The following is a 17,922-nucleotide window of genomic DNA, read 5'->3' as shown; positions in this document are numbered from 1 at the left end:
ATGAAAATAACGGTGACATCATTGTTTATGTTGTGGTGTGACATCATAATGTAGGTTGACTCATTGGTTAATCACAAGAAACAGATTATAATGTACTGTAACATACACCGGCAAAGAGCACAGGGACTGTACCGGGTGACTCGGTTGTCTGGTATGTTTATCCTTATGGTTGGTATAAAATGTTAAGCTGATACATGTTTTACATCATAAACGTTGCCATGACACAAGCCACACGGTCACTGCACCTGGAGGTATATAAAAAAACCAAAAATAAAATAAAAAAGTTTACCAAAGTGATTAGTTACATGATGATGATCGTAGTATAGCCTACATAAATGGTTGGGTTTTTTTCAATATTCGCGTCGGAAATTCCACAACCGGCTTCGAATTCCGAATCAGAACCGGTGCCGGTTAAAAGCGGAGCAGTCTGGGCTAGGGTCCGCACTGTCATCCTCAAAAACACGGGGGTTAGCCCCGAGATGAGCAGTAATGCCAAACCCCATCTGGAATTATTAGACTTCAATTGGCTTGGCGTGGATGGAATTCTGTATGGTTTTATCGCGTTACTAGCAGTTTTAATTTGCTTGATATTCATTTACAGGGATCCAGTGCAACGTGAACTAAACGTGAGTTGCATTATTTTTTTCTTAATAGTTGCCTGCCTCAAATACCACGCACGGATACCTTTCTCTTATTCCCAGTGCTTCTGTAATATTTGCAGGGGCTGCGTGCGTCGCTGCTGGAAGGCTTCAATGTGTGTCGACCCCGTCTGAGTTGCTGGCAGCTTCCAGGCGCAGTGAAGCGGTTAACGGTGGTCGAGAGAAGGAAGCTGCGACGGGAACTGGCGCTCCAGAACAAGCTCATGAGGAAGATCCAGCACTTGGAGCAAAGGGTGCAAGCCATGGAGGAACTGGTTATGAACTACACGCAGAAGAAGTGCCAGCCTCTCCATTCCCGGCGCGCCGGCAGCCTGGCCTCGCTTGGCCAATGTCCCGATTGTATGGTTGAAGCAGGCTGCTCCAGTCCGGGCTTCAGCTCCGGAGATGAGGACGAGATGGAAAGCAGACAGAGTTTCTCAGCGTGATGATAATGGCATTGAAAATGAAGCAAGCAGGAACTGGGAATGCCGAAACTGCAATAAAGGATTCGTCGCTGTAAACGCATTGTGCTTGATATTGATGTGTAGTGCTAGGATTGTTGTTTATGAAGTATTAAAGTGATTTGTTTTTTGTATTATTCTGCATTAAAATATTTAATAAATGCACACGTGCTACGTAACAAAGTTTATAGGCATTTTTTTAATAGACGTAGAACTATTGGCGTTGGGACTGTCATCTATTCAACAGCTGTACAGTATTCACAATGTGTGGAATGCATAGCAAATAGGAATGCACAGTTTTGAGTTAATCTGAAGAACTATTTGAGATAAGGAGATATTTGCAGTGTTGTATCAACTTTTTGGGTAAACTTTACCTTGACCTGAGACCTGGGTGATTGATACCAGATATTCAGAAATAATGGATTCTCATCATGTAACACAAATACGTTATCTGAATGAATTGCCTGGCAACATTTAATGCGTGGCATACGAAAATGTTAGCTTTTGAGTGTATATTGGAAACACATATTCAGGGTAGCAAATATTCTATCATATACAGTAGCTGATCACCTCTGGCCATTAAACGATCAAGTTACTTCACAACTTTTATAGTGAAATATTTGAAAACCATAACGATCCACCTCATCTTTAAAAATCACTGCCATTATGTAATTATGGTTTCCTGTTATATTAAATGGAATCTAAATTTTAAATTGACCCTAAAGAACAAATTTACTCAAAATAATAATAATAATAATAATAATAATAATAATAATAATAATAATAATAATAATAATAAGCCACGGAACCTATCTTCTCGGAACTAAGGTATCAGTAGTCTTGACGCCCGCGTTTTGCACGGATTGGTAGAGTGTAGCGCAGGCAGTTGGGCATGGAAGGGAAAGGAGGTTGCAATTAGGATGAGGTGTCATTTCATAAAATAATATTTTTAAAAAAAATCCTTTGTATCTGAGCACTTATTAAAAAAATTCTTTTGCATCTGAGCATTGTAGGGAATATATTAGGGACGCAGGGCGGCTATCTTCATTAAGTTATCACCCGGACTTTGACCGTGTGTTTTCTTTTTCTGAAACCGGGGAGCAGACAGCCTTTGTGAAAATGCTGCAGTTTTTAGCTGATCTTTCCGTTTCATATAAGATCTTCTATTCGGTTTTACTGTTTTCGTGGACCGTCTACCTATGGGAGGCATATCTTGCTTACAGACAGGTAAGACAGAGACAAATCGGAAAACACATTTTTTTTATTGAGCGTCTGGAACATATTACTGTCATGAAACCTTGCTGTGCCGCTACAGAAAAAAAGATGGTAACTCGAAAGATGTTCAGACGAACACGTCTAATAATGCTGTGTACGTATATCATCATCATCTTTCTGTAATTTATTTGTAAGTAAAAATGGGTTACATATTGTGGTTTTGCAACGACAGCTTTTCAAAAGCTATTTGTATATTTTAATATTTAATCTATTTGTAGTACAAAAACATATTTCTTCATTTTGCATTTTGAGTATTCTGAGTGAATTTTAAGTGCATGCTTGTGTTTATTCTACCCGCACTAAGCATGTTGTTCTTTGTTCGGTGAAGTACAATAGGACCCCCATGCTTTCCTTTGTTTTATCGTTTCGTTTTCTGGATCCTAAGCGGAGCATGCTGGTGACAGATAGCAGCAGGGGTATGGTTTAGAGTGCAAGAAATCTGTGTGCCGAAGCTTTCTGTGAAACCTAACCAAACATTTTCTTTAATTCCTGCCTCTCTAGCGGAAGGTGTACAGGTCCACGACCCATGTGCCGACGGAGCTGGGAAAGATCATGGACACGGAGACCTTTGAGAAATCTCGGCTGTACCAGCTGGACAAAAGCACCTTCAGCTTCTGGTCAGGGTTGTACTCTGAGACCGAGGGGACGGTGAGTATTCGCATCCACATGATGTAGCCATTTCACTGGAGTCTAACCCACAGGTTCCTGTCCAAATACAAGGAGTACAGAACTCAGGGCTGTGAGTGTAATAGCTTTTCTTCGAGTAGATGTTTTGCTACCTCCTGTGTGTTTATGCTCTCATTAACACGTTTTTATATATAACACGTGATTATTTCAATGTTAGAGTTGTGTATGGCCAATGCTAATTGGTTTCAGTTAAAACGTTAGCCAAGTGCTTATAATTTAGCAGTGTATGAAGAATATAACATTACAATACATGTATGTATCCACATTCAATTCCTATTTGTCAGTCTTTTCCATATATTTGTATTAAGAAATAGACACATCAGATATTAGAGGGCTTTTTTGGTTCCAAACATTCAAAATGTGTTGAAACATTTAAAATGTTTAAAGTTGTACATTCTGATAGTTTAAAATAAAAAATCTGCATTAAACACCCCTAGTCATGGGTCAATGGTACCAAGGTTGTAGAGCTGTGTTTGGAGAATGTTTTCCTCTTGAACTCCCTGTGTTTTTGCAGTTGATTCTCCTGCTAGGCGGGATTCCTTTTCTATGGAAGCTGTCTGGAGTCCTCATTGGAAGAGCTGGGTTGGGTCCAGAGTATGAGGTAAGCTTTCAGGACTTTGTCATAAGCCATTGACTCAAAGGTTCAGTCCTATTTGGTCCACTTGAGCTTGAATGAAACTAGTGTCAAACCGGTATTAAAACTTCAGATAGGGGGAAGATTTCAAGAAGCGAATCTTCTACAAGAGTTCCCCAGGAGTTCTGCTGATAGGTGATTCCAAACCAAACTATGGAAGAATGTTGCAAACTGACACAGAATACTTTTTTATAGTAAAATTGTGGCTGATAGAAACCTCACCTGCCTTGTTTGTTTTGTGTGTTTCCAGATCACTCAGTCCCTGGCATTCCTGCTGCTGGCCACTCTGTTCAGTGCAGTGACGGGCATGCCCTGGAGCATGTACAACACCTTCGTCATTGAGGAGAAGCACGGCTTTAACCAGCAGGTAACCAGCAGGGATCACCGCCACCGATAGAGGGACTGGTTTGTGCTGAAAATGAACTTCCAGCCCATATAAGCGAGGTGGTGTTCATGTTTTTAAAAATAAAATGAAACTTTATTTAAAAACATTAGAAAAAAAAACAATGTTTCTACCCATTGAGAATATTTACATGTCATTTTCAGTGGGTTCTTGGCATGGTGGGAGCAGTCAAACAGTACAGGACTGCAAACACTGTACACAAAATGGACACCTAGCCAAAAACCTTAAGTACAGTATCATGAACTTATCCATGCAATCTAAGCTGTGGTTTGCACTCTCAGCTACAGCTATCACTCTTCTTTCTCTCTTCCTGGTCCTTTTTCATGTTTGTGTGCTTTTTTCTGTATTTGCCCCGCAGCAGGGCCTGCATCTTCTTTTGTCGCGACGCAGTACATATTATACAGTTAATGTGTGTGACTGCATGCAGAAACTGGGTTACAAGCAAACAATAGTGGCACCTGCCTGTCCCATGACCTTGCCTGTTAAACTGCATGACCACCAGCGTTGGTGCAGTTCACGTGCTGATGGAAGAGTCTGGTAGAACAACAGCAGGTCACCCCAAGAGCATTCTGGATAGTTTTCAGGAAAGAGCAAGCTATCTGAACATGTTTCATTATGACTGGGGAATAGCCAGTTGAAAGTTGCATGTTTAGGGTTGCCTTAGCTGAGGTTCAGCACAGGAATTTGAAAGTTCTCTTGAGCCCAAAACAACTTGTAGAAAATAAGTTGCTCTGCAGGGTGACATGTAAGTCTCCCCTTGGGATTGTAGGCTTGAGCTTAATCAAGTCAAGCTCATGGTAAAGCATGAAATGGCTGAACTGCAGTGCCAAGGAACTTGTCACCCTGTTGTGCCGTGCACTTTCCTGTTTTGCTGGATTCGCTGGTAGGAATCTAGAGCCAGATCTCATCCCCTCTGTTGTTGCAGACTCTGGGCTTCTTCCTGAAGGATGCTGTGAAGAAGTTTGTGGTGACGCAGTGCATCCTGCTGCCGGTCACCTCGCTGTTGCTGTACATCATCAAGATCGGAGGCGACTACTTCTTTATCTACGCCTGGCTCTTCACCCTGGGCGTCTCTCTGGTGAGGGGGATGCTTGTTTCAGAATTTCTTGAAACGTAATGAGAGAGCAGGTCTGTGTTTTAAAAGGGAGACGAGGAAAGGGGCTGGAGGGGGATGACGTACCTGTGCGTGTCACGTACCTAAATGAAGCAGATGTTCAAACAGGCTCCTGTCTGATCTGGAGCAAGAATGCAGCGTCTCCAGGATGTGGTTGGAATTATGTCAGATCTGTTAGGATTAATATAAGGGATGGGGAAATATAGCTCTTACTAGTATCAGATTGTAATCCCCAATTTATATAACAAGGTTTAACCCCTTGTTCCATTGTTTTCATCATGCTGGAATGTGAATAAGGTGGTCAAGAAGTGTTACGTTTTCTAAGAAGATTGTGAAATCGTTTGTGATGTTCAGTATTTTGATTCTCTCTCTCGGCAGGTGCTAGTAACGATCTATGCAGACTACATCGCTCCTCTGTTTGACAAGTTCACCCCCCTGCCTGACGGGGAGCTCAAGGGAAACATCGAGTCTATGGCGAAGTCAATCAGTTTCCCCCTCACCAAAGTCTATGTGGTGGAAGGTAAGGTGCCTGTAATTGCTAACAATTACTTTGGTTATGAAACATTTGTTTATCCAAACTGTACCATATTGCAAGATAATGGGATTTGAAATTCCCATGGATATCAAGGGCAGAGAGAGTCCACTTAAAATACCATATTTCAGAATCTGACATTACTATTACAACCTGCAAATGCAAAATGCACTGAAACTCTAACTTATCACTGATCACCAATAGAGAGAGAGAAAAGAAAGGAGAGAGTTAAAAGTAAAATGACTGGAGCCCCTTTCACACTAGCATGCAGACCCTATCCAGGTCGCGACCCGGTGTCAGCTACGCGATTTCACACGGCTTTTTGAAGAAGCAGAGTCAGCCTGGACGACAGAAGCAACTACACAATGAAAAACTAAAAAACTACTTCGTCCGCTTACAAACGCCCACCATGCATTTTGTCTCGCTCGACCCGGGTCAAAACATGTTGACCCACATCCTGAGCTGGTTTGCTGCTGATCTGGGTCGGCCCGGGTACAAGCCAGGTACGTGGTTTCACACCACACAGGCTTGTGACCAGGGTAGCCAGTGTGAAAGGCGCTTAAGAGGCATTGACAAAAACAGTGTTATATAAAAAGCTATCGGGCTGTATAGAATTTTTGTTTGGAACCGCAGTGTCTATATTTGATTTATGTTCCTCCGTCTGTCTCCATCAGGCTCCAAGCGCTCCTCCCACAGCAATGCCTATTTCTATGGGTTCTTCAAGAACAAACGGATCGTCTTGTTCGACACGCTCCTGGAGGACTACTCTCCTCTGAACAAGGCAGGGGAGCCGGGAGCAGGGGAGCCAGGGCTAGGGGATCCAGGGCTAGAGCACCAGCCCATCCCCGAGCACAGCGGGGAAAGCGATAGCACTGAGAACAAAGCCAAACCGAAGGTGAGTGTGTTCACTGTTAGACAAAGAACAAGGCACCTGCTGTTCTGAACGTCTAAACTGAAGGGGAAGTAGAACATGCTGTCAACCCTGCTCATCAAAGACCACCTGCATACATGGACCTCAAGTCTTATTATTACTATAAGCAGACACAACATATGTAAATTACACATTACAAGAGTCTTGACTTTCACCCATGAATCTTGTTACATTAGATTATACGTCAGTCAAGTGTTTTTTATCCGATGTTGCTATTGGCCTTTGAAGATAGGTATCGTCTATGAAGGAGAAGTTTCATCTAGGTAGGTGGTGCTTTAATAGGTTACAACAAAGCAACACATCTCCTTTGTTCACAGAATAAAAAGCAGGGCTGCAACAACCCAGAGATCCTGGCTGTCTTGGGGCATGAACTGGGCCACTGGAAACTGGGCCACACCGTGAAGAATATCGTGATCAGCCAGGTAACTGAACACCAGGGGTCAGCTTAGTGACCAGAGGTAGAGGCTTTCTGCTGAAACATGGGTGCAAGGCTGTTTCACAGAGCAGTACAGATCTGCATTACAGTCTGTTTTTTTGGAAAGATACAGTGTCGCCTGTAGATATAGGGAACCAAGTTAGAATTATTCAGCAAGTTGCTGATTTTTATTGGTAATCTGTGCTGTTTTAACAAAGATCATGGGATCACACCAGTCCTGTAATTACTTTGCAAGAACCAACTCGAGTGAATCACCAAGATCTGTCTGTCTCTCTTGTCTTTGCAGATGAATTCCTTCCTTTGTTTCTTCCTGTTTGCTGTCCTGATTGGCCGAAAGGAGCTCTTCACTGCGTTTGGTTTCTATGACAGCCAGCCCACCCTTATTGGCCTGATGATCATCTTCCAGTTTATTTTCTCCCCTTACAATGAGGTAATGCACCTCATTGTACCAATAGCAAAATACTTTATCAGGGAAAACATTTTTTACTTGGCGGAATTAAGACATGGTTGTCTTTTTCTGGCTGCATCATTGTGGGCTGCACAACGTTTCTACCTTTGTTTTCTCCCAGCGACTCTTCTGAAATGTAGCATTGTTTTGATTTGATGTGTTAGGTAAACACCCTTCTAGACTGTATTTCATTGTAATTTCTTTCTCTAACGGTTTCCAGGTGCTGTCGTTCTGTCTGACGGTGCTGAGTCGCAGGTTCGAGTTCCAGGCAGACGCCTTCGCTCGCAACATGGGGAAGGCCACGGAGCTGTACTCCGCCCTGATCAAGCTCAACAAGGACAACCTGGGCTTCCCCGTGGCAGACTGGCTCTTCTCCATGTGGCACTACTCCCACCCTCCCCTGCTTGAGCGGCTGCGAGCCCTCAAGGGAGTCAAACAGGACTGACGGCCTGGGACTGGGGCCTTCCTGCTGCGCTGGCTCAGGAGAGGAGCCCGTCGTCTCCTCCAGACCCCCTGACCTGCGTTTTCATTCTCCATTCCTTTGTTTTTGTTTTAAACACGCGTTACAGAGAATCTCATCTACACTGGAATGCATATGTTAAGGAACCACAGTTTTATAACAAGCAAAACTTCCAGGATCGAGACCCTTCCACCCCCTAAGTAAAAATCCCCCATTATCGCCACATGCAAATAGATGCACGTGTAATACATGTAGAAAGTACACATATATAAATTCCTGTCTGAATTTGACTAAGCATAGTGAACCGGACAGACACCTCTGAAGGGGATGTTTTCCAAGTGTAGATGGTGTCTACATGAGGTACATGAAAATGCTCTCTCTCTCCATTCTTTCTTGAAACATATGCAGCAGCATATACATATTTCGTGACATTTTGAAGATTTGATTCAGTCTGTCTGGTAGCAAGGCTGACCTGTGCTTGCTTGAGGTCCAGAATTACATGACTTTTTATTAACTATTAACCCTGAAACCCCAAACCTGAGTGTTTTTTTTCCCTTCTGATTTTCTTAATTTGATATGCATCCTGAAAGGTTCATTGGATTTTTCTTGTGATCCCTTTTTTTTTTGTTTTAAACAGTTACGTTTTTTAAAAAATTGGATTTCAAGTTTAAATTGTAAATATTTATTTAATTTGGAGAAAAAAATAATAAGAAAAAAAATTGACGTGACCCTTTTTTTTTGTTTGTGCCTGCATTTTTGTTGTGTGTAGTGCGAGTTTAGTGTGAAGAAGATGCATTGATGCTTGCGTACAGCACGATGCAAAGGAAACTACTGCTCACTGTGTTATGTGTTTGCAATGTTTGATTTGAAAACCAATGGATGTATTTTTGCAATATTGTGAATAAAAGCTCACAATTAACGACTGGTCTGTGTGTGTGCCGTTTCTCTACGCTGTACCCATTGCTCTGCACGTGTGGATGGTAACACTGGCCTGGTCTCAGCAAAACTGTACGGTTGCAAAACAACAGTTTAATGTCAAGTGCAGTTTTAACATGGCCATTTTCTTCTAAAACAACCAGCTATTGGTTTTTCTATTCAAAACACTGGCGTGGTATTGTAGGGGCATGTCGTCCAGGTGCTTGCAAGCTCTGGTCCACCTTCCTCTGCCTTTATTGTATTTAGTGACGCTAATAAAGAGGTAAATGCATCGCACCTGTAAAAACACCATGTGAGACCCCACATAAACAGCTGGATACATTTGCTTGACTATACACCTCTGCAAATGAAAAACAAACACTGGTAATAGGATCAGGACTTTTCCAAAACAACATCCAAATGATAGGCTTTACACACTCTGATTAGCACTAATCCTGGGCCACCTTTCCAAAGGTAAAAGAGTCTCAAACCATGATTTGTCAAAACATGTCTCCAAGACCAATTTTGAGCTTTAGATCAATGATGTTAGCAAAGCAACTTTTTAAAACCATGGTTGACAGCTGCAGATTTTTCTTTTTTTTTCTCTTTTTTTTTTGACAGGTAACATTTGTCTTTGTGTTTTGGCTGTGTATACAGGAAATACTGCGAGGAGTCAGCGCTGGTCTTAGAGGTAATGACCAAGGAACATTTTCAAAACATGCGAGTTTCAGGTGGGTAGAATTTAAACTAATGGCTGCAAATTCATAATGAATTCCGACAGAATACTACAGGAATAAACCTGAATATCTTATTCACTTGCCCTCAGTTCTGCAGTAATTCATTTTCAGTTCAACCCTATTAATTCTATTACCCATATTCATTCAACGTTACTTTGTAATGAATTATGTTTATCTCTCATATAAGCCAATAACTACGTATTACATTTCATTTATTTAAAATATTATATTTTCCTGCCACAACACCGCCCTCTAGCAATCAAACACAGTCAAGCACATTTAAAAGATAAATGTCCTCCTTTACTTTGCAGTAAGGGGCCGACTATAGTGTTACCCAAAGTGACAACTACAAATGTCAAGTTCATTGTAACACACAGATACACGCTCGATACATATATATATATATATATATATATATATATATATATATATATATATATATATATATATATATTTAAATACGTGCTAACGGGAGCTTGCGGATTTGTTATTGTCTTGTATTTGTTTTACATAAAAAAAAGTTTTTTTTTCCCCGTGTTAGTCAATGGTGGTCCCTGTTCCCTTTATAAAACACAAGGACAAATTGCCTTCTGTTATTATTCAAGCTGCTGAAGGAAAAAGATGGCTAGGCTGTTGAGATCTAACCTAAGAAGTGTCTTGGTTGCACAAATGAGGATGTCTTCTGACTCCAGTCAGGTAACGCATCTGCCGATACAGAAACGTTATAGCCTGTAAACATGTTATTGACCGGCAGGTTAAAGATACAGGCGATGCCCACTTGCAATCGCAGGCCTAGGATTGCACGATTCCAATACAGGCGATGGTAGTGTCAAGCACGGTTTGTTCTTTAATGAATTCACATTCTGTTGTTGATTAATAATGCATGTACTGCTTCATGTGTAGGACAAACCAAATATGTGATGTGTTTTAATGTATACATGTTTTCAAGATGATGCACCGTACCTGTTGACTTAATTCTAGTGGATATTTTAACACAACCTTTCGTTTTAGCCAGTGGAAACAGTTTCGTGTTAATTTTGCAGAAGTCTGTTTGGGATCGAGGCGTCTTCATTAATTGCTCCACAACAACCCACACGCACAGAACGATACACAATTTTTACCTTAGTCACTCCTGCGTCGTGTGCAAACTCCCCACAAAACTTCAGATACACACACAATACATATTTACTGCTTCTCTGTATTATAATGACATTTTTTGAACGCTGAAAAGTTTATTCAACTATGTTGCATCTCTACTGAGGGTATTAATATAATATTAAACGTGTTGGATCCCGTTAGTGTGCGCTGTTAGACTGCTGCACTAGATGTAGCTTAATTGGCCAAAACGGTGACTATTGGGTTGCTGTAATAAAATCGAGAAGGCGATCAGTATAGTAAGAGCATATGGGCTTCCATATTATAGCAGATAAATGTAACTAATCCCATTTTTAAGAGAAGATCTGAATCCTCGATCTGCTTACTGAACGGGTTGGTACAAGCATGTGGGTTAGTACTGGAATGTACTGGCTTCAACTGTCTACTATTATACAATAGACCTAATAATCTACTGTACAGTCATGCCGCACCTTTATGTGCAGGGTAGTAAACTCAATGCCTTCGCCCAGGCATTGGGTTTACGTTTAAAGTTTATTTTAAGCAGCAGCAGCTGGTTCTAAAATAATAATAATAATAATAATAATAATAAAAAACACAAAAAACCCCACAGCGCTTCATGCATGTAGTGATGTGGTGACAACACTTGTTGCACAGCTGAGTCGGTAGGGCTGCCAAGTTAGGTTCTGTATATATTGTACTACACAATCTATAAGCACTTACCCATCAAGGACACTGCTATAAAACAAACACTATTAATCTAATAATAATGAAAGCTGCAGTTTGAAAGCTGTGCAGCCTTCCCCATCGGAACCTGTTGGTCGTCAAGTTCTAATTCCCTGATCTGCAGACACACCTTGGCTTCTTGGAGCTGCCTGGCCACTCTTACCTGTTACAGTGATGCATCCCTGTCTTCTGTGTTGCAGCTGGGAGAGCTGGGAAAGGGAGCTGGGAAGGGGGGCGGAGGAGGAGGATCGATCCGGGAAGCCGGAGGAGCATTCGGCAAGAGACAGGCAGCACAAGAGGAGCAGTACTTCAAGTATGTTTATTATCAGCTAAAATGGGGGTAGGATCTATAAGGAGTTACTGTATTGATGTCAAGTGTTAAATCCAGGTTGTCCCACAGTGCAAGGTGATAGTGCTCAATTGAGTAATTGCAAACTCGGCTGGTGTAAAGATACTGGCATCTTGGGTGCTGGAGGGCACGCTGCGTGATTGTTGATACTGCAGATTAGTGACATTGATGGTTGACATCACAGTAGTTCCGTTATAAAAGAAATTGCTCACATGTGCATATTGCATGATTTAATTGCTCATGAGCAGCTATAAAGCTGTGAGGTCGTTTAGCACTTGTATTGCTTGTTATGGTAACTCTAGTTTAATTGAATTGCCCTCTGATGTGTGTGTGGACAACGTTGTCTATGAATCCATTTATTTATTAGTACTCGGTTGTCTCCCTGTAGGATTGCGTTTTTGCCTGTGCCGGTACCAAATTCCAACACTCCTAAGTAAGCCCCTTGTGTAAAACAGAAGTGTCTTCATGCCAGCCTCTTGGTCTGCTGTCTCTTGTTTCTAGGAAGAAGGAGCGTGAGCAGCTGGATGCCCTGAGGAAGCACCACGAGGAGGAAATCAGCCACCACAAGCAGGAGATTGATCGCCTGGAGAAAGAGATCGATCGCCGCAAGAGCAAGATCAAGGCTCTGAAACACGACGACTGAGAGGCTGGTGCTGCTGCTGCCTGCACGCCAGAGTCCCCCCACTGCATTGTACCATGAACCAGCAAGAGTGCTCCACTGCATTGTACCATGAACCTGCAGCCCTTTGCTGAGCACAACCTTGTGCATGCTGTGTAGCTGAACATCATAAATAAAATGCACTTCTCCTTTTCAGTTGATCTCCTTCAAGTCTCCTTCTTTTACTTCGTGTTTGTGTGTGTCTGTGTAGTAATACCTACATGGACGCTTTTGTTTGAGGAAACTAGCAGACTGATTTCCTATCCAGTTTCCAATCTGCAAAGAGTCAAACGAAGTGAAAGTGCCATAAAATTATCTGTAGTAATAATACATCTCTCCATTATATATCAACAAGTAAATCTCAATATATATACTGTACTTTGAGAAAATACACTGTAAATATATCATAAATACAAATACAGCATGCATATTTAAAAAAAATGTATGTCTCAGAATACAGCAGCTCAAATAATCCGTCGTTTTCACAATCCTGTTTTCTGCTTGCACTTAAAAAAAAATCCTTAACAAGCTAAACGTCCGTCATACAGACAGTCTGCAAGACGAACAAGAGAACTCGCACCCTTTCGCTGCATTTTTGCAACGTTGTCAAGTTTCTAATCGAAATACGTGCGCAGTGAGCATTGCACTAACGTCATTATTATTTATCAAAATAAAGGACATATTTGGCGTAATAAAAACAGATTGACCCCGACGTGATTTGAACACGCAGCCTTCTGATCTGGAGTCAGACGCGCTACCGTTGCGCCACGAGGTCCTTGCTGCAGAGTCCTGCTGTTTGCATTTACCAGCATCGCCGCTCGCGAGTTCCAGTGACGTCACCCCGGGGCTATCCGCACGGCAGGTTAGCCCCTCCCCGCTACGTCAGCCCTGGCTTAAGCCCCTCCCCCGCCCCTGTTTTTTAGCCCCTGCCAACCCGTTTCTCTCTCTCTTTTCCCATATCATGGCGGACCGGTTCAATAAGGTGCGTTACTGTGCTGCTGAAAATTGAACAAATGTCCGCGGAAAGCAGTGTGTCTGGTGCTGGTGATCGACCAGCATGTACATGAGCGCCCTTGCGATTGCATTGTTTGATCTGGGAGTGGTCAGGCTTTTATAAAGCCGTTATTTTCTCGGTGTGGGAATGAGACGGGCATGCAGGGTTGAGTTGGGCATGCCGCAAGGCCCAGCACTGATCACTGGGTCGACACGCTTACAGCAGTGTGCTTAAACGAATAGTCTGCGATTTCAAATACCCTGCCCAGTGTGCTCCAAGTGACATGTTGGTGTTTTAGTGTGCGTGAAGGAGGCTCAATTATAATGGAGGCCTGGCTGAAATCAGAAACCGTGCCTGGATGATCTGTTGTTGTTGGTTTGAATTAAAATGGATCTGCGGATGCTCTTTGAATGATTATCGTTTTAAGTTAAAGGTTTTTTTTTTTTTAAATGCCGGTATATAACTTTGTTGATTCTGAAATGCATCGTGGGAAGGCCAAGATGGATGACGTGTGTATAACTATTCATTTTAAATGAATTTGGTCGAGTTAAAAGAAATGTTAATTTTAATTTGTATACGTGCGGCCAAAGCGTAGGAGTACAAAATAAGGTGGACACCTGGTGCAGCCATCGTAAGCACCGCGTGTTACCTGAGGCTGCAGTTGATCAGACAGCAATACCTACACGAGTCTACATGGTAAAACATAATAATTTCCGCCCTGATGTTCCACAGTTGCGTATTGTAATTTCATGACCATGAGAAAGCTTCACAGGTTCTACTATCTGAGACTTGACAGTACAGTAGGCGCGACGTCTGACAACGAACCTTCATACAGCGTGGATTGCGTTAATGTCAGGAGAATTAAGACCATGAGTAGCCAGAGACTAGATAACCAGCTCAGGCGTTTCTTATTCAACTCTTGGTAAAACCAGGAATGGATCCAAGTGCTCTTCAATGGTAATCTCCTTTCTGCCCCATGTGGAAGGATGCTGGAGTGTGTGTTTTGATTGCATGTAAATAGCTGCTTGTATTATTTTCAGGTTCTGCTCATCGATGGCAGAGGCCATCTCCTTGGTAGACTGGCTGCCATAGTTGCCAAGCAAGTTCTGCTAGGTAAGTTCCTTTTTGTACTCTCTTGATAATTGGGATTGCTATGAGCTGGGGTACATTTGTTGTACTGTGCCGTTATATCTACTGGACCATGCAAGGATTGAAGAAAGATTTCCACTGGATATTACTCTTAATATAAGCTTAATGCACCACTGCACTCCTAAATCGTTGGCTTTAACAAACTCTGAAAGCAGTACACCTGTAATGGCTCTGTCTGGTAACGTGAGCCTTGTTTCTGCCACTGCCAGAGCTTCCTGTAATCTAACCCTCAACAGACATGTGAATAATTCCTGAATTACCTGAGGCTGCTGTCCTACAGTAAGCAGTAGTAGTAAATGTTTTGTCTAAGGAATTGGCCAGAGTCTGTGATGATGCTTTTCCAACGTGTGTTCGAGTTTCACGACAATGAGAGAACTTCACATGCACTACCATCTGAGACGAGGCTGTGTCATCTTCACTGTGTAACGATTTCAAGATTACCTGTTGAATGCCTGTAACAGTATTCAAAATGTCTTCCAGGTCACAAAGTGGTGATTGTGAGATGCGAGGGCATCAACATCTCCGGTAACTTCTACCGTAACAAATGTAAGTGTCCAGTGGCTGGTTCGACGGGTATCGTAAGTTTATGGTTTGCTGTAGCGGGTACTGGCTTGCTACTAAATACAGTGGAGGGAGATGTGTTTAGTAGTACAGCTGCCTGAAATTTGTTTCTTTTGGTGTAATGTGCTACAGCCTTTTTTCTGATCGGAGTGGACCATTTCTTTCCAGGTTTATTCCTATCATTGAGGGCTGATGGATAGTTCCAGTATGTTGAGAAACTAGGTTCAATATAACTTAAGCAATATGACTGAAGAGGGATTTGTATAGAATTCATGTTGAGCAACTAGGTTCAATATAACTTGAGCAATATGACTGCAGAGGGATTTGCATAGAATTCATATTGAGTGTCGTATTCATGCAGGCTTCAGATTTCAAAACTCAGTGCTGCAAGTCAGTGATGTTCCACAGTTGAGTGTTTGAGTTTCACGACCATGAGAATACTTAACATGCACTACCATCTGAGACAACAGACAAAGTAAAGCAAAGTGGTCTTAATGGTGCTTTACTGTATTTTGAGTGTTGGTTGCATTTCATTTGCTTATCAATCAACAAAACTATATGTTGGAAACTTGCCATTAAAGCCTAAGGGGCCCATCTGTGGTAGATTCACCATTCTTCCTGTGAGGGTTTCTGCATGATTTATAGCTTCTGTTAATTGTTTTTAGTGAAGTACCTTGCGTTCCTGCGCAAGAGGATGAACACCAACCCCTCCCGTGGACCTTACCACTTCAGAGCCCCCAGCAGGATCTTCTGGAGGACAGTGAGAGGTGAGGCACACAAACACAGGGATAGGGCACCTGTCTTCTGAACCATGATGAGTCAATCCCAAACCTGACCTGTTCTGATGAGGCATATTATGGATCTGACTGCTGAGTTTGGATGCTAATTGCTTTACTTGGTTAATCTTTGTAACTATCAATGTGTCCGATTGTATTCTCCACACTTCCCTGACACATCCAAGAGGTGCATGCCCAGTGTGGCTACTAGTGTATAGTGCTTAGTAACGTAAATTGTTGAACTACAGAAACTGATTCTGTGTATGAAACAATTTAGAAGTAGTCATGCTGGAAGTATAAAGAACTACATGTGAAACAGTGTTGCGTGAGCGATACTTTTGCATAAATTTACCATTTACAGGAGATTAAGGTTGTTCTACCTTGGAGTCCTTGGCAGAAGAATTTTACTTACTTGATTTGGGAGGGTAGGGGATATAGTATCTATTTCCATTGCATGTAGATGGAAGCCTGCATTCACACCTTTAACAGCCAGTTTACTTTTGTGCAGGTATGCTTCCCCACAAAACAAAGAGAGGACAGGCTGCCCTGGAAAGACTGAAGGTCTTTGATGGAATCCCCCCTCCTTATGACAAGGTAATTGCTGTTGAATTATCATGCTTAAAGTTTTCATTTTTTTGTGCTGTCAGTGATGTCATTCTACCTACATTGTTTGATGTTTCTAAATGAGAACATTCTACTTGATCTGAGACACGACCCTTTTTTGGTTTGAATTTTTTTTTCTGCTGTCTTCTGTTACTTAACCCCTGGGCTCTTTTCCCCCCCCCCTCTTTACAGAGGAAGCGCATGGTGGTCCCTGCAGCTCTGAAGATTGTGCGCCTGAAGCCCACTCGCAAGGTACATTTCAGCCCTAACCCTTATTTGGTTGTCCTATGGCAATTGCTACCTGCACCCAAAAACCAGTGCAGGAGAGAATAGTTACGCAGTAAACTTCAATAAATCATTTTATAGCTGCTGATCACTTCTCAAAGGATTTGTAATTTTCTTAGTGCAGGTTGGCTGTGATACATAATTATTCATCACCATGAGAATACCTTGCATGCACTAGCATCTGAGACGGCAGCAAAGAGAACTTGGTGTCCAAATGCCATTGGCTTTTGGAAACAGTAATTCCAGTGTTGCACAATTTAAAGTGACATTTGTAACTTGATTTAAAAAAAAAAAAAAAAAAAAAAAAAAATCCAGGTGCTGTGCTGCAGTTGACTGATTTTAATACAAGTTCTGTATTGGAAGAAAAACTTCATTCAAGTTATTTTGCTTTAATATATAAGAAAGCACAAAATTAGGATTAGCTTTATCGTCTCCGCTTGGCACTAATCTTAGACTACCTTAGCCAAGTAACGGTAGGTAATCTGTGCTTGTGGAACCAGACGCTGGTCTTTTTATTGCGCACTGTTCTTTTTAGAAGGAAGGCTTTAGTTTAAATCCCTGTTCTCCTTTCCTCAAGTTTGCCCTCCTCGGCCGCCTTGCCCACGAGGTTGGCTGGAAGTACCAGGCCATCACTGCCACCCTGGAGGAGAAGCGAAAAGCTAAAGCTAAGATCCACTATGAGAAAAAGAAGAAAACGCTGAAGCTGACGAAGGTGGCTGAAAAGAACGTGGAGAGCAAAATCGCAAAATACACCGAAGTCCTGAAGCAATACGGAGTCCTTGTTTAAGCTGGCTTTGAGACAAAAACAGAAAATAAATGTTTATAAAAAGTAGCGGCTGCTTTTGGGATGTTTTCATTTTCCTGTTTGCAAATCTCGGTGAATGCAAGTTGTAGTTTTGTTCTGGTGTTTGTGTCCAGTTCTGTGTGGTTACCCTGCTCCTAATGTGCACTGGTTTCTAATCCTCTGATCAAGATGCAACGAAATACCATTAATATGCATACAATGTGAATGTGGGGTGTAGTGTTCAAATGTGATA

General features: G+C 42.0%; 4 protein-coding genes and 5 non-coding genes across 9 annotated transcripts; 8 read left to right on the top strand and 1 right to left on the bottom strand.

Annotated features, from left to right (window-relative positions):
* The first annotated feature begins 115 nt into the window (after positions 1-115).
* Positions 116-1,185, top strand: LOC121308238. The gene is made up of 2 exons (XM_041240514.1): positions 116-626; positions 722-1,185. The coding sequence occupies exons 1-2, from the start codon at positions 336-338 to the stop codon at positions 1,082-1,084; spliced, it is 654 nt and encodes a 217-aa protein (XP_041096448.1). The 5' UTR covers positions 116-335; the 3' UTR covers positions 1,085-1,185.
* Positions 1,186-1,952: 767 nt separating this feature from the next.
* Positions 1,953-8,941, top strand: zmpste24 (zinc metallopeptidase, STE24 homolog). Its single transcript, XM_041240526.1, has 10 exons — positions 1,953-2,326; positions 2,876-3,022; positions 3,576-3,662; positions 3,946-4,062; positions 5,024-5,176; positions 5,591-5,732; positions 6,419-6,639; positions 6,993-7,097; positions 7,398-7,541; positions 7,780-8,941. The coding sequence occupies exons 1-10, from the start codon at positions 2,219-2,221 to the stop codon at positions 8,002-8,004; spliced, it is 1,449 nt and encodes a 482-aa protein (XP_041096460.1). The 5' UTR covers positions 1,953-2,218; the 3' UTR covers positions 8,005-8,941.
* A 1,288-nt stretch (positions 8,942-10,229) lies between these two features.
* On the top strand, positions 10,230-12,673 carry atp5if1b (ATP synthase inhibitory factor subunit 1b). The gene is made up of 3 exons (XM_041240518.1): positions 10,230-10,367; positions 11,711-11,823; positions 12,361-12,673. Exons 1-3 carry the CDS (start codon positions 10,293-10,295, stop codon positions 12,500-12,502), a joined length of 330 nt encoding a protein of 109 aa, XP_041096452.1. The 5' UTR covers positions 10,230-10,292; the 3' UTR covers positions 12,503-12,673.
* A 547-nt stretch (positions 12,674-13,220) lies between these two features.
* Positions 13,221-13,292, bottom strand: trnaw-cca. The gene has a single exon. It is a non-coding gene; the product is annotated as a tRNA-Trp (tRNA).
* On the top strand, positions 13,230-17,717 carry rpl13a (ribosomal protein L13a; the record flags this gene model as incomplete). Its single annotated transcript, XM_041240517.1, has 7 exons — positions 13,230-13,499; positions 14,552-14,624; positions 15,141-15,206; positions 15,887-15,988; positions 16,506-16,591; positions 16,793-16,852; positions 17,463-17,717. Coding segments are annotated over 7 exons (867 nt in total), but the record flags the coding sequence as incomplete, so codon positions are not given.
* LOC121308248 lies at positions 14,980-15,063 on the top strand. Its single transcript, XR_005948492.1, has one exon. It is a non-coding gene; the product is annotated as a small nucleolar RNA Z195/SNORD33/SNORD32 family (small nucleolar RNA).
* LOC121308249 lies at positions 15,609-15,689 on the top strand. The gene has a single exon (XR_005948493.1). It is a non-coding gene; the product is annotated as a small nucleolar RNA Z195/SNORD33/SNORD32 family (small nucleolar RNA).
* Positions 16,028-16,097, top strand: LOC121308252. Its single transcript, XR_005948495.1, has one exon. It is a non-coding gene; the product is annotated as a small nucleolar RNA SNORD50 (small nucleolar RNA).
* LOC121308250 lies at positions 16,636-16,711 on the top strand. The gene has a single exon (XR_005948494.1). It is a non-coding gene; the product is annotated as a small nucleolar RNA SNORD34 (small nucleolar RNA).
* Positions 17,718-17,922: the final 205 nt, after the last annotated feature.

Source organism: Polyodon spathula, unplaced genomic scaffold, assembly GCF_017654505.1.
Source record: "Polyodon spathula isolate WHYD16114869_AA unplaced genomic scaffold, ASM1765450v1 scaffolds_613, whole genome shotgun sequence".
NCBI classification, from domain to species: Eukaryota; Metazoa; Chordata; class Actinopteri; order Acipenseriformes; family Polyodontidae; genus Polyodon; species Polyodon spathula.
The sequence above is the reverse complement of the archived record's forward strand: the minus strand, read 5'-3'. Positions and strand labels throughout refer to the sequence as shown.

Bases quoted from the DNA above. Each gene is read 5' to 3' on its own strand.
- LOC121308238 (XM_041240514.1), top strand. From the start codon at position 336: ATGGTTGGGTTTTTTTCAATATTCGCGTCGGAAATTCCACAACCGGCT. The intron at 627-721 runs GTGAGTTGCATT...TAATATTTGCAG, and splicing joins CAGTGCAACGTGAACTAAAC to GGGCTGCGTGCGTCGCTGCT.
- zmpste24 (XM_041240526.1), top strand. From the start codon at position 2,219: ATGCTGCAGTTTTTAGCTGATCTTTCCGTTTCATATAAGATCTTCTAT. The intron at 6,640-6,992 runs GTGAGTGTGTTC...CTTTGTTCACAG, and splicing joins AGAACAAAGCCAAACCGAAG to AATAAAAAGCAGGGCTGCAA. The intron at 7,542-7,779 runs GTAATGCACCTC...AACGGTTTCCAG, and splicing joins TTTTCTCCCCTTACAATGAG to GTGCTGTCGTTCTGTCTGAC.
- atp5if1b (XM_041240518.1), top strand. From the start codon at position 10,293: ATGGCTAGGCTGTTGAGATCTAACCTAAGAAGTGTCTTGGTTGCACAA. The intron at 10,368-11,710 runs GTAACGCATCTG...TCTGTGTTGCAG, and splicing joins TGTCTTCTGACTCCAGTCAG to CTGGGAGAGCTGGGAAAGGG. The intron at 11,824-12,360 runs GTATGTTTATTA...TCTTGTTTCTAG, and splicing joins CAAGAGGAGCAGTACTTCAA to GAAGAAGGAGCGTGAGCAGC.